Source organism: Hordeum vulgare, chromosome 2H, assembly GCF_904849725.1.
Source record: "Hordeum vulgare subsp. vulgare chromosome 2H, MorexV3_pseudomolecules_assembly, whole genome shotgun sequence".
Taxonomy (NCBI): domain Eukaryota; kingdom Viridiplantae; phylum Streptophyta; class Magnoliopsida; order Poales; family Poaceae; genus Hordeum; species Hordeum vulgare.
In genome coordinates, this window is record NC_058519.1 from 618,436,409 (window position 1) to 618,449,893 (window position 13,485).

General features: G+C 42.2%; 1 protein-coding gene across 1 annotated transcript; it reads left to right on the forward strand.

The window, feature by feature from the left end:
• The first annotated feature begins 6,386 nt into the window (after positions 1-6,386).
• On the forward strand, positions 6,387-11,618 carry LOC123427891 (E3 ubiquitin-protein ligase RNF14-like). The gene is made up of 7 exons (XM_045112030.1): positions 6,387-6,978; positions 7,484-7,558; positions 7,637-8,177; positions 8,597-8,982; positions 10,325-10,539; positions 10,620-10,776; positions 11,131-11,618. Exons 1-7 carry the CDS (start codon positions 6,556-6,558, stop codon positions 11,260-11,262), a joined length of 1,929 nt encoding a protein of 642 aa, XP_044967965.1. The 5' UTR covers positions 6,387-6,555; the 3' UTR covers positions 11,263-11,618.
• Positions 11,619-13,485: the final 1,867 nt, after the last annotated feature.

Here is a 13,485-nt window from a genome sequence, read left to right on the forward strand (position 1 = left end):
GTCACGCAAACGACATGATCTCTACAACTTTGCATAAACAGGGTTGCTTTGGTGTGCGAAAACACACAAAACATTGTTGTTGTTGTTTACACTAGGTCACACAAGGGGTCCAGAAAAGAACCAAGACATGTCTCACCATAAACGTGATGTCATGTGAATCAGTGATGCACAGGCCACTTGTCTTGTGAAACTAACTATACTTCCCTTCACAATTTTTTTTCTAGATTGGCCTGCATGAAGTTAAAGTATGGCTAAAAATACTCTCTAAGTATACAAAATCAAGCCACTTGACAAAAAACAGATGTACAAAAACAATCCCTAAAAAGCATCTTTAAGATTGTTACAACATATTTCATCATATGTGGTTTTGGTAATTGATGACAATACCTATGGACTAATTGTTACCTTAAATTATATTCGAAGGATTTGTCCATAGGCACTTCTTGAAGTCCATCTGTTGATTTCAAAGAGTTTATATGATAACCAATGTGGTATTCAAGGTATTATTCAAAGAATGGTCAAAAAGTCACAAGGTTGATCAAGACTAAGAAAAAGATTAAATCAAGTTGATCAACATACAAATCGTACAAGATGTACCGAGAGGGATCAAGTGATCACATGGTATGATAAGCATTGTCCATTACGCTTTTGTGTACTAACCCTTGTTCTTTGTGAGAGTTCTATGTGGGGTTAGATGTGTTTCCATGGGCTTGCGTCAAGATAAAGATCTCATTCAACCCATGGAATATTGCAGTGTGCAAGTTCAAATTAAGCATCACGAAGATATCATGCTTGAAGATTGATGTCCATTATGGTGGCAATGAACTTGTGAAGATGTGCTGAAGAATGGCTCACCCATAGTGAGTATGGGGGAGCAATCAACTAGTCTTCATCAAGCCAACGCAATCAAGAAAGATGGTCTATCTTGAGGAAGTCAAGATCATCATCATCTAACTCAAGTGGACTAGGTGTAAGGTATAGGTTTGACCTTGATGGGTTTTTCTATTTTAGGATAGATTGTCGTACTGTCAAGGGGAAACCTCAAGTGAGTAGCTTGATCGTATCGTTCATTGAGAGCTCAAACCATTTGCATCCTTGCATCATATTTCCTGGTTTTTGTTTGGTGTTTCTCTTTGTGATTTTAGATCTTATGGTCATCTTTATGACAAGCTCGAGTTCATCGAAAACGGAGTTCATGTGCATCTTCTATGATGTTTTCGATGTTGGAGGCTTTACCGGTTCTTCATTCATAAAGGTTTCACATATCTATAGCATTGGAATTTTTGGATAGCTCTTGTCGTCCTGAATCCAACAAGCTCGAGTTTGCTCAATTCAGAGCTCGTATGCGAAAGTTATGGCAATTAACGACATGTTTTCTCTCTCAAGCGGAAGTACCGCTCAGGCAGAGTGGTAGTACCGCTCTGGCGGTACTGCCGCCCTCCCTTGTCGGCTTCTCTTCCGCTTATATTTTTCTTCTAGCATCTTTGGGGTCTTTTTCCATTTTGAGCGGTAGTACAGCTTGGGGGGAGCGATAGTACCGCTAGGGCGAACGGTAGTACCGCTCTGGCGGCACTACCGCCCCGAGATCTTTGCCATTTGCACGATTTTCCTTGAAACTTCTGTTCTAGTGGAAGTACCGCTCGCCTGAGCGGTACTACCGCTTGTGCACAGGTTGAGTGCATAACGGTTCGATTTGGGGAGGCCTGTAAAAGAGGGTCTTCTTCCCCAATGGTTATCTATCCGTAGAGCTCGTGTTCTTACCCCATTGTTGACCTTCTTAGAGTTTGCTAACTCTCAATCCATCCAACGATTATTGCTAGTTCTTGAGGGAAAAGAGAGAGGAGATTTAGATCCACATTTTCACCAATCACTTTTCTCCTCTATGTGAGGGAAACCCCTTGGATCTTGACTTTGGAGTTCTTTGTGAGCTCCTTGTTCTTCCTCTCATATTCCTCCATAGTTTTTATTGTTGTGGAGGGATTTGAGTGTGACGGACTTGACCACTTCGTGTGTTTTTGCCATTGCATTTGGTGCATCGGTTTGAGTTCTCCATGGTGATACGTGGAAGTGAAAAAGTTGAGAAGCTTATTACCCTTTGGTACTTGGTACCCTGGAGATTTTTCTTCGTGGATGCTTTGTCGTCCTAGAAGCTTGGTGGTGCCTCAGAGCTTAATCATTGTGGTGTATAGCTCCGGGCAAGCGTCGATGTCTCCAATTAAGTTGTGGAGATTGCCCCGAGCATTTGAGGTCATCATGAAGCCACAGTCCATTGTGGTGAAGCTTCATGGTGTCGTTGGGAGCCTTCAATTAAGTTATTGATATTGTCCCAAACTTGTTTGTACGGGTTCGGTGACCACCCTCAAGGGTCCCTTAGTGGAATCACGGCATCTTACATTGTGCGAGGGCGTGAGGAGATTATGGTGGCCTTAGTGGCATCTTTGGGAGCATTGTGCCTCCACACCGCTCAAAATGGAGATTAGAATCCGCAAGGATGTGAACTTCGGGATACATCGTCGCCTCCGTGTGCCTCGGTTATCTCTTACCCGAGCCCTTTACTTATGCACTTTACTTTGTGATAGCCATATTGTTTTTTGTTATATATCTTGCTATCACTTAGTTGTTTATCTTGTTTACCATAAGTTGTTGATGCACATAGGTGAGCCTAGTTATTTTAGGTTTTGTTCTTGACAAATCAAACGTTAGTTTTATTTCGCATTTGTTCAAGCCTAAACCGTAATTATTTCAAAGCGCCTATTCACCCCCCTCTAGGCGACATCCATGTCCTTTCAGAGATACTATGCTTCCCTAATATTTTTTATATTGGGGGTTGGCATACAAAAAAATTGCTCGAGCAGACCCCCTTTGTGAGAAAAACATATTGAGAGCTTCCAATAAAAATACCCAACTCGACTAGTATATTATACAATTTGACACCTCTCGGTACTAATTCTCCCAATAAGTACCAGGTCAGCTCGCCGCCGAGGAAGTCTGCAGCGTCGACACCGCTTACGTAAATACCCATCATGTTGTCGCTGCTCGAGTCCTCCATGCCACCCACGAGAGAGAGGGGCATCACATTAGCAAATGAGCATTGTAGCTCATATTAAGTACTGAATATGAGATTATTGGGGTTCTGATAAAGCACCCCACATACACCCCCCTAAATTATCGGGAGAGTGTCGAGAACCATTTATTAGGGGAGTGTTTCTAACCTCTTAGGATGCTCTCGGCATGTAATGAAAACTGCCTTCCAAGTAAACATAAAGGGGATTTTCTTGTGTATTTCACGTTTCAACTCAACCAAGAAAAATATTTACATAACTGGCATTGAAAAGGATAATGGAACTTCTTTATTCATCTCCCTTTCCATATAATATGAACAATACATTGACCCATGGATCGGCCAAGCCATTTGGTAACATATCAGAAAGATACACCATCAAATTTGTGCAAGAATAAGACGAACCATCTTATATTTTCACTCCTGAATCCAGATTATCCTTGTATCATGTTGTGTAACCGGAAGGGTGTTTGACTCGTGCAATCAAACTCGTCGACCAATTCTCGGGCTTTGAGTTTCCACCACCAGCTGTGGTGATGTAGTTTATGCCATTGTGCTTTGTGATACTCCTTGAGATAATCTAGATAGAAGGACATGATAACGAGCTGGTATGGCAGTAACCGCTCCAACCCCACACTTTCTTGAGGATGTCATGATACATCTTTCTCGAGGATATATGGATACACTACGATCTGTCTGGGTGGTACCTTGCGCACATTGCCCGAATCTTGCTGATATATGATCCATTTAGCCATAAAACCATTTATCATCTTCTCGAGGAGCGAACTCCTTTGATAGACTACTCATGGTTGCTCCCGATCTGATCTAATCGGATCGAGGGTATCCTTTTTCATACATGAAAGGGGAATGGAGACCGAATACCCCAGATCAGATCAGGATCATCATCCTTCTCCATCAGTTTATGGGCATGGCATAAATGGCGTCACAGAGCCTTTTTTGTCACCTCGATAGTTCATTCCCCCCAAACAAAAAACTTTATTGAATTCTTAGATTGATAAATTGGCTTAAATAGTGTGTTGTTTACCTGACATAATGGGAGCAACCCACTACACACTAATGGGTACATTTTTTTATTTTCTCCTATATATTAATGAAATTTATATTTGCTTTCTAAAAAATACCAGTTGGTTTAAAATAGGAAATATATTATGTGTTGCTAAGGCATACCAATTATAGTTTTCCTACATTTGAAAAGATCTGGGCATGCATTAAAAAGGATGTTTCTATATGTGAAACAATTATTCATATGTTTCAAAAAGTCATTCATGGTATGAAATGTAGCATAGATATTAATGTATCATGCATGTAAATAATAAGTTCACATGTATCAAATAAATGATCTTATATTTTATAAAATATTCATGTGTTTGCATAAAAGATAAGAGCAAAAAGGAAAATAACTAGAAAATAGAGAGATGTTCTGAGTTGTTTATGATGAGCCCGGATGCACAATGTCCTATTGCTGCATTATAGATTGGATATACTAGAGATGTGACATCAAATGAGTCATTAGCTGTGTTCTTGTGGAATCATCCTCTCTAACAAGCATCTTAACCATTAGCTAATGTTCTTAGGCGAGTGTATGCGCGTATGTATTAGCGTTTTCGTTTATACTATATTTAAAAAATAAAAAAATATTTTCATTATCAACTAAAAATGCTTCATTGAAAATTCACAGAAGTATCCAGTTTGTGCATGTTAGGATATCATAATAGACGCCTAGACCTTTCTTCGTTAGGCAAGACCGCAGGAAGAGATGTTTTGGCCTCATTTCAAAGGTATCATTCATGAAATAAATGTCTGTTGGAGTTGTCACTTCTCCTGAACCATCATTTTCTAAGGACCGGTCATTGTTTTTTTAATTATGTATTCTCTTTGTCCTAAAATAAATGGCGTTGATTCAATGTAAAGTTATACTCTCTCTGTATCTAATATAAAAGCATTTAAATTGTTAAAATAGTATTTTAAATGTTTTTATATTAGTTTACGGAGTAAGTATTAAATTAACAACATTTATTTTGAAGAGGAGGAGGAGGGAGGGAGGGGGTACTTTGTAAATCAGAGATAGCTTCCCATTCAAAAGTTGTTTAGCACACATACTGTGTGGCTTTTTCATGCGCACAACATCATTGAGTATCTCGGACTCATGCATGATGCCTTATTTGTACTCTTTTTCAGTATTATACTTCCCGTTTTTAAATACTTTCTTCGTCTCAAATTTTTTGTCTTAGATTTATCTAGATATGAATGTATCTAGTCAAATTTTAATATTTAGATACATCTATTTTTAAAACAAACCTAGGACAAGCCAAATTCTACTATTTGAGAAATGTCATCAGTTAAGCAGCAAGCCAAAGTCTGCCAGGAAAGCACAAGAGCCAATCACCACACTCCTTTAGTAAATACTCCCTCCGTCTCAAAATAAGCGGTTCAAAAATGACTCACTTTTGTACTAATTTTAGTACAAAACAGACTCATTTTTGAGTCACTTATTTCGGAACGAAGGGAGTATTAAACAATGAAACTGAAATCATACAACATTTGCTTTCAACAGTCAACGGCTTGCTCACCCTGGGCATTTGGGTGCCCTAACCCATTGCCCGATCCTGAACCAAGCCGAATTTACCCGAATTGTCGGGTAATTCGGGTGTCGGTTTAGGGTTCGGTTCTTATTTCTTGGTTATTAGGTTTTCGGGTTAGGGTTCGGATTCCAGTCTAGAAAACCCGAAATACTCATACTATCTGAATTATTCATACTACCCAAATTATTCATCATATTATTAGACTGTCATGTTACTCATAGTAACTAAAATACCCATATTATCTAAAATTATTCATACTATCAAAATTATTCATATTAAAACTTGATGTGTCCTTCGAGTATTTCGGGGTTTTTGGATACCCGAATTACCTGAAACAAAATTTTGGATAATTTGAATTCGAGTATTTTTTGACAGAAAAAGTTCCGGTTCCTATTTTTAAGTACCTAAATTAACTATAAACCGAACTACTCGGACTGAAATAACCGAAATACCCGAACACCAAGTGTGAACTGCAGCAAACTTGTCAGCTACTCTACGTCATGGCAGAGGCGGACGTGTCCGCTTCCCGTTGACCAACGATTGCATCGAACAGTGAACCATGTCCGGTCACTGCTGCCCGTCAAAAACGAAATAAAAAACGAAAGAGGAACCAAAAAAAAGAAGTGAAAATACGCCTTCCACATTTTCCATCGAGCGAAATACGCCTCAAACATACCCCTCGGTGTCCAGCGGCCCAGCTCCAGATAGTCCAGCTGCTTTAATCGCCCGCCCCGAGATTCGTGCCGGCCCGCGGCCGGCGCCCCCACCCCCACCGCCGTCAAATTCCGGGCCGCGCCGCCGCGAAACTCAGACCCCTCTCCCGCTTCTGCCCCCGACCTACGCGACCTAGCCCGACGCCGGCACCCACCGCCGCCAAGGGGCTCGACGGCGATGCCTCCTCGCAAGTCGTGGAAGCCCAAGGGCAGCCGCGGCCAGGCGCAGAGGCCCCACGGGAAGTCCGCCGCCGCCGCAGACCCTAACCCCGCCCACGAGTACCCCTACGACGCCTCGGCGGCCGCTGCCGCAGAGGCCCTGGAGCGCCTCGACGTCTCCGCGGCCGCCGAGGAGGATCCTCCGGTCGAGACGCCGCCGCCGCCGCCTCCTCCCCAGCCCGAGGCCCCCGCGCCGGCGCCGCCGTCTCAGCCGCCGGTGGAGGCTTCGTCGTCTGGGTCTGGGTCTGGGAGCGCCGCAGCGGGTGGGGGCCGGGCGGAGGGGGCCTTGAGGAGGCTGCGGGAGCTGGTGGGGATTGGTCGGGAGGAGGTGGAGTTGACTGAGGAGGAGGTGCGCGCCAACGATCAGAGGCAGGAGGACGAGGTGACGGCTTAATCTCCCCCTCTCTTTGCGACTCGTGAATTGTCTTGGCTGCTCAGTACATGGAAGCATCACTGAATAGCTTCATTGCCTTAGAAATAAATAAATAAATAAATGCAGTGATCAGCTTCTATCATAGACATGACACCCTAGTGAAGTTTATATTGTTTGCCATCTCTATGTGGAGTGGCTGCCAAAGGATCATGTGGTGCACACACACCGAGAGCCATGTAGTTTAAAAGTCATGCCTGGTCAATTTCGTTGTTAAATTTCTACAATCGGGTGAGGATCATGGGTTCATGGTTCGTGCCATTCATAGGAAATGAACCGGAGAAATTAAGACTGTGTTGTGCACATTCAATTGCCCAGGTGTACTAGTTGTCCAATAGCACCATTGAGAGGGAGTCTTCAGATGCCGTTAACTCTTATTTTGTCGTTATCTTAGTTTCTATTTGGACGTGCAGTTATCGCTTCTTTAAGTCTGATCGAATCTAAATCCAATGCTCAGATATGTGCCCTGGAAGCAATTTTTGGCGACACCGTAGTCATGTTGAATAGAGAGGAAGGCCAGCGGTCTTTCCAGGTACACCCCTCACGACCAATTGTCAGGTCATATTCTTACCTATAAGGGCGAGTGTTTCATCTGTTGTTGTAATTACAGGTTCACGTGCATATTGAGATCCCAGATGGCACAGATGTATCGGCAAGGCTCAGTTTTGGTGCTGGAACACTAAATTATAAGGGAGCGCATGATGAAGGTGCCTCTGATGATCTTGTTTACAAGTTTAGAGTTGAGCATTTACCGCCTATCCTGCTGACATGTCTCCTGCCTTCGTCATACCCAAGTCATCAGCCTCCCTTTTTCACTCTATCCACTGAATGGCTGGACAAAGTGATGCTTTCATCATTATGTCACATGCTGGATATGATCTGGGAAGAGCAATTGGGCATGGAAGTAGTATATCAATGGGTGCAATGGCTCCAAAGCTCTTCCCTTTCTTACTTAGGGTTTGATAATGAGATAGTTTTAAGCAAGGGTGATCTAACGTGTGTTGAAGACGGCGGGGATAACCGTGCTTGTCCAGATGACGCTCCACCTGATTTGACTATTCCAAGGATTATTAGATACAACGATGATAAGCGTCACGAAGCCTTTTTGCATGGTATCCATGACTGCATGATTTGTTTCAGCGAGCTTCCTGGTAACTCTTTCTTCCATTTTCAAGTAACCGTTTGCACTAGTGCTGTACGAGTCTTATGATGTGTTCTACTTGCCACAATTGTTTTATATTGCCACCTTGGAACTTCTCTTGGTTAGATATTACTATTCGTTTGGTTCCCAAAATATTCCTTTTTTTTCTGACAAGAAAATGACTAGATAGGGTAACCGTAACATAGTTATGTAGATGCCATGTTAGAGGTTCGCATTTGAGATAGCAATTTGTCCTTGTTCTGTGTGAAATTGTCTTGTTTGTAAGATTGTAAACTTTAGAATCATGATACTGAGGTCTTTGTGATGCATCACCTCCAGCTTGGATGTTCTCCATTTACATTTTTGTTAGTCCATGTTATTTGAATTAAGGGCGGCCATATTTCTGAGTCTAATATGTTATCTCATCAGGTGTCGATTTCATCAAACTTCCATGCCACCATTTCTTTTGCCAGAAATGCATGCAAACATACTGCAAAATGCATGTCAAGGAAGGAACTGTAGTGAAGTTGCTGTGTCCTGATACAAAATGTGAAGGTGTTGTTCCTCCCAATATATTGAAAAGGCTTCTGGGGGAGGACGAGTTTGAACGTTGGGAAGGATTGCTTCTTCAGAGAACTCTTGACGCCATGGCTGATGTAGTTTATTGTCCGAGATGTCAAACTGCTTGCTTGGAAGATGCAGGTGATGAAGCTGTGTGTTCAAGTTGTTTATTCAGCTTCTGCACACTTTGTAGAGAGCGCCGTCATGTTGGGGTGGAATGTTTATCTCCAGAAGAAAAACTTATTATTTTGGAGGTAGGTGGACTGTATCTCACATACATACATTTAGCAAATACTCCCTCCGTTCCTTATATAAGGTGTATTTTTTTACCAAAATTCCATATTGTAAGGTGTATTTCAAATTTCCCATGGGATTTCCATTTCTGCCTCTATCACTGCCTTCGGACTATTACGTGGAGTTCCAGTTCTGCTTCCTTTTGGTAGTTAATAACCTGGAATATCTTTCCGATTTATTTTTTCCATGTTGCATGCCATATGGCCATCCGGAATTATTGGAGATGTGAATGCCATGCATGGATCATGGTATGTATTACTGAATTAGGTTTTTTATAGCCGAATCAGTTAGGGGTACTATTGTCTCAAATTCAACTTTTTAACCTATGACTTGTTTACCATGCACAGAATAATACACATTACATTTAGGAACGGAGGGGGTAGTACAGTGGTACCCCCCCCCCCCCCCCCCCCCCCAAAATCTCACGCACACCTCTACCTGTTTTGCAATGTGTTTAATCATATCCAAATATGGTTCAGTAGGGCAAGATTGGCAAATCATGTCCTGCAGTCCCTGAGCGTGAACTTATAGAAAATGTTTACTAACACTAGCAGCAAGGTTCTCAATAGATACTGGCATGTAATTTACTAGAAGCTTCTAGAATCAGTACCTCTTGGATCCTGGCATACAACGAGGTTTTGATTTGAGCAATACATGATGAAGTAGATGTTTTACCCTGAGCTGAGTCTTTAATCCTGTCTCTTCTGTTCTTAAATCATTGGTTTCCATTCTAGGAATATAGGTTAGCACCATTCCAACGAACGACGAGATACAAGTTCATGCCAAGAAATTACTGATTTACTACATCCTAGCCAATGGTGAGACCTGGTAGGATGGAGATTGGCGACTGTGGTAAGGCATGTATGGTGGCTATCAGAAGCAAATAGGCCTCGGGTGCAGTTAAGGATCTGGGGATGTCGTATCTACTAGTGACTCGCATGGAAAGTTTCTAGAGTGATTGCTTTCCGATATGGATATGAGTCCTGAATCTAAGAGGTTACCTGGTGTTCTACTTGTAGGCTTGATAGATAAGTATGATTGTCTGAGTTGCCAACATATTTTATCGTGATCTGAATCTCTTTTGACCTTTAAAGAAAAACAGTTACTGCACTTCATGGCTAGGTGTCTGCAAGTATTAATGTACATGTGTTTTTCTTTTATCCATCCACTGGATGATTACGTTGAAAAGAATTTACATTTTGACCAACTTCAGTAACAATGACGCCATTCTTCCCGGAGAAAGTCATATATGCTTATATCTGGGGCCATTTTGTCGGGAATGCTAACTTTTATTTCACACAGAGACGTCAAAAGTCTGGGCAAGTGAAGGGAGATATCCAGAAGGTTATGGATGAAGTACGTAGCATCAAGGAAATTTTGAAGGATGCAAAACAGTGTCCACGATGCAAGATGGCTATATCTAAGATAGAAGGATGCAATAAGATGACCTGTTGGAACTGCGGGCGGTTCTTCTGCTACCAGTGTAATGCTGCAATCAGTGGATACGATCATTTCAAGTAAGTTCTTTTTCAGTAATATCTAATTTTGTTCATTGGCATAGCTGTGACTTGACAAATAATCATGTTGTTGCCTCCAGGGGTGATTGTGTGGTATTTGATCAGGAGGAAGTTGATAGATGGGAAATGCAAATGAATCAAAGGCAGCAACGCCAAGTAGTTGCGCAAGCGCAGGCTGAAATCTACGAAGGAGAATATGGTTACCCATGTCCCACTTGCCGCAATCCAATTCCAAAGGTACTGTCAAAAACTCAAAATCCTTTATTTGTAAAGGTATCTGAGGACCAGCATCTCTAGTAATAATGGGAATGTTGCAATTGCCTATCTTTTGCGTCAAGAAACCAAAATGTGGTATATCATGCACAACTACTTCTGGTCACTTTTTTCTTAAAAAGAAGTTTTAACCTCTAGTCCTGAGTATTTACTTAAACTGTTTAATTCCAATTCAGTTGCAAATAACTTCTATGAGTCGTATCTAGCAATTAAATCAGCATGGTGCTAGGTCACATACTTAGTGAGTTCGTAGATTTTTCTTTGCCGATGTGAATTCATAGATCTCATCCCTGTATTTGCTTTGGTAACTTGGTGCAGATCGGAAACAACAACCATCTCTACTGCTGGGCATGCCAACGGCACTTCTGTGCACTGTGCCGGAAGGTCGTCCTCAAGACGTCGCAGCATTTTGGTCCCAGGGGATGCAAGCAACATACCGCAGACGACTGACGCAGGCTCTCCCATATCTGCAGCCTCGGTGCAAGTGCAATTTCCGAAGGTTCTCTGTATGTGCATACACACTGGTCCGAAGGTGCATTTGCCTTGGCGTTACCAGCAATTGGCGGCAAACCCGGTTTCAACTCTCCTACTACATCCGTGTACTCGTGACAGCAGCTCAGTGATTTATAGTGTTTATTATGAACATAAATCTGCGTCTTCAGTCCGTTCATTTCCGTGTCCGTTGTTGAGAAGGATCTGCATATTCAGGATGCCAGTTGTCCCCTTGTATCATGAACGGAAATGTTGCAGTGAAACCTTGCAAAAGTCAATGATATTTACTAATATTGGTCGTTGTGTCGTGATTAGTTCCATGTCTATGCAAATAAATTTACAGTGTGCTAATGGCGTGTTTCTCTATAGTTCGGCAGTTTGACGTGTGTATGAGTATGATGCCCTTCTTTAACCCGTATTAGCATGATCACGTAACCTTAGAGCATCTCTAGCCGACCCCGTATAAAGACAACCCGCAAAGTCGTTTATAGTTCACGAAAAAAGAATTTTGCGGGCCGGCGCAAGCACGGATAGAGTCAGACCCCACGAATCGGACCCGTAAAAAAAGATATTCGTAGAAGATGTTTTTTTATGGATCGGTAATGCGGGATCTGCTCGGGCTCCATCGTGTCAACCCGCAAACCGAAGACCCCGTAAATTAGAATTACTAATATGCAATAGAAGTAAAATATTAATATTACAATACAATAATCATCCAAAATACAATAATTACTCAGGAAGGTATATACCATATGTAAGATAGTACCCTTTTGTGTATTCATATCCATTGATAGTGTACTTACAAGCTGGAGCATCATCACTAGCAAGCCTAGCAAACAAATGAGACCGTCGCAACACATTGATATCATTGAGAGTACCCGTCATACCAAAAAAGCAATGCCAAATCCATAAATCATGTGAAGCTACAATCTCTAGCACAATTGTTGCATCATGAGACTTGCCATAATACATTCGCTGTCATGCCTTTGAGCAATTTTTCCAAGTCCAATACATACAATCTATGCTTCCTAGCATGTCATGACAACCTCTTCTTTCATTAAATGCCATCAAATTTTTTGTGTCTTCCTCGATCGGTGCCCAAAGATATTCAGGACCAAAGACACGTACGATCACTTTGGCAAACCTACGCAGTGACTTAATTGTACTATCTTCTTCCCCAATGCGAAGGTACTCATCGGCATAGTCAGCCGGAACGCGTATGCAATTACCCGCATAGCTGCCGAGTTTTTTATATGCACTAAATCCCTTCAAGCCCGCCACATTTTTTGCTTTGAGTAAAATATCGACAATTGGCTTCGCAAGCTTGAATAAATTTTCCAAAGAGTGAAGATAGTACAGTGGCTCGGCGGAAGAGGGCAGGGGCGCCCCCGCGACATGATTCAGTACGCAGATTTGGCCGAAATCGCCGGCGGCGGACGGGCGAAACCAATGGCGGGGCAGCGACGGAAGGGGGTGGAGAAAGGGCGCGGGCTGAAGCGTCCCTCCCGCCAACCGCTTTTCTGGGATACAGGGCACCATATAGGCGAGGCGGAAACCTGTGTTTTCGAGGGCCGGGGAGGGGATTTTGCCGCGCCCCTCAAAAAAGTTTACGGGTCGGACATGTTTGCGGGGTGTGATGGAGCAACATTTTCCGTGCAGACCCGTATTTTGGCGGTTATTTTGCGGGTTGGTGCATTATACGGGGTCTGCTAGAGATGCTCGGTGTGAAATGACGTTAGTGTTCTCTATGACCGCTGCATGATTTACGATTAGAAAAGATAGCAACAATACGGTGAGAGATGCAACATCAGAGAATTTTAAATGACCGTAGTAGGTTAGAAAAATAACTAAAAACAAGATTAATTTAAGATGAAGTCGCATTTTTGTCTTTGTTTTTGTGCCTTCTACAAAAAAGTAGTGTATTTTTTTAATGATAGATTACACATATGAGTAAAGTAAGTTTGTTTATATATCTCTTGAAAGATTGCTTGTGGTTGTTGACTTCTTTTTAGGATTCGTGTCCATCGAAATAAGCATGCCAAAGTCGTTAGAACTTAATGGTGGAAGCTCAAAGGGGGAGGTAACTCACGCATTCAAGAAGAGAGTCATTAAGGAGGGCCCTTGGGAGGAAGGAGGTGATGCATACAATATGTGGATGAAGATTGTGACTTGCATTCATAA

Excerpts from the sequence above, each read along its gene's own strand:
- LOC123427891 (XM_045112030.1), top strand. The coding sequence starts at position 6,556 with ATGCCTCCTCGCAAGTCGTGGAAGCCCAAGGGCAGCCGCGGCCAGGCG. Across the intron at positions 6,979-7,483 it reads ATCAGAGGCAGGAGGACGAG|ATATGTGCCCTGGAAGCAAT; the intron begins GTGACGGCTTAA and ends TCCAATGCTCAG. Across the intron at positions 8,983-10,324 it reads AAAAACTTATTATTTTGGAG|AGACGTCAAAAGTCTGGGCA; the intron begins GTAGGTGGACTG and ends TATTTCACACAG.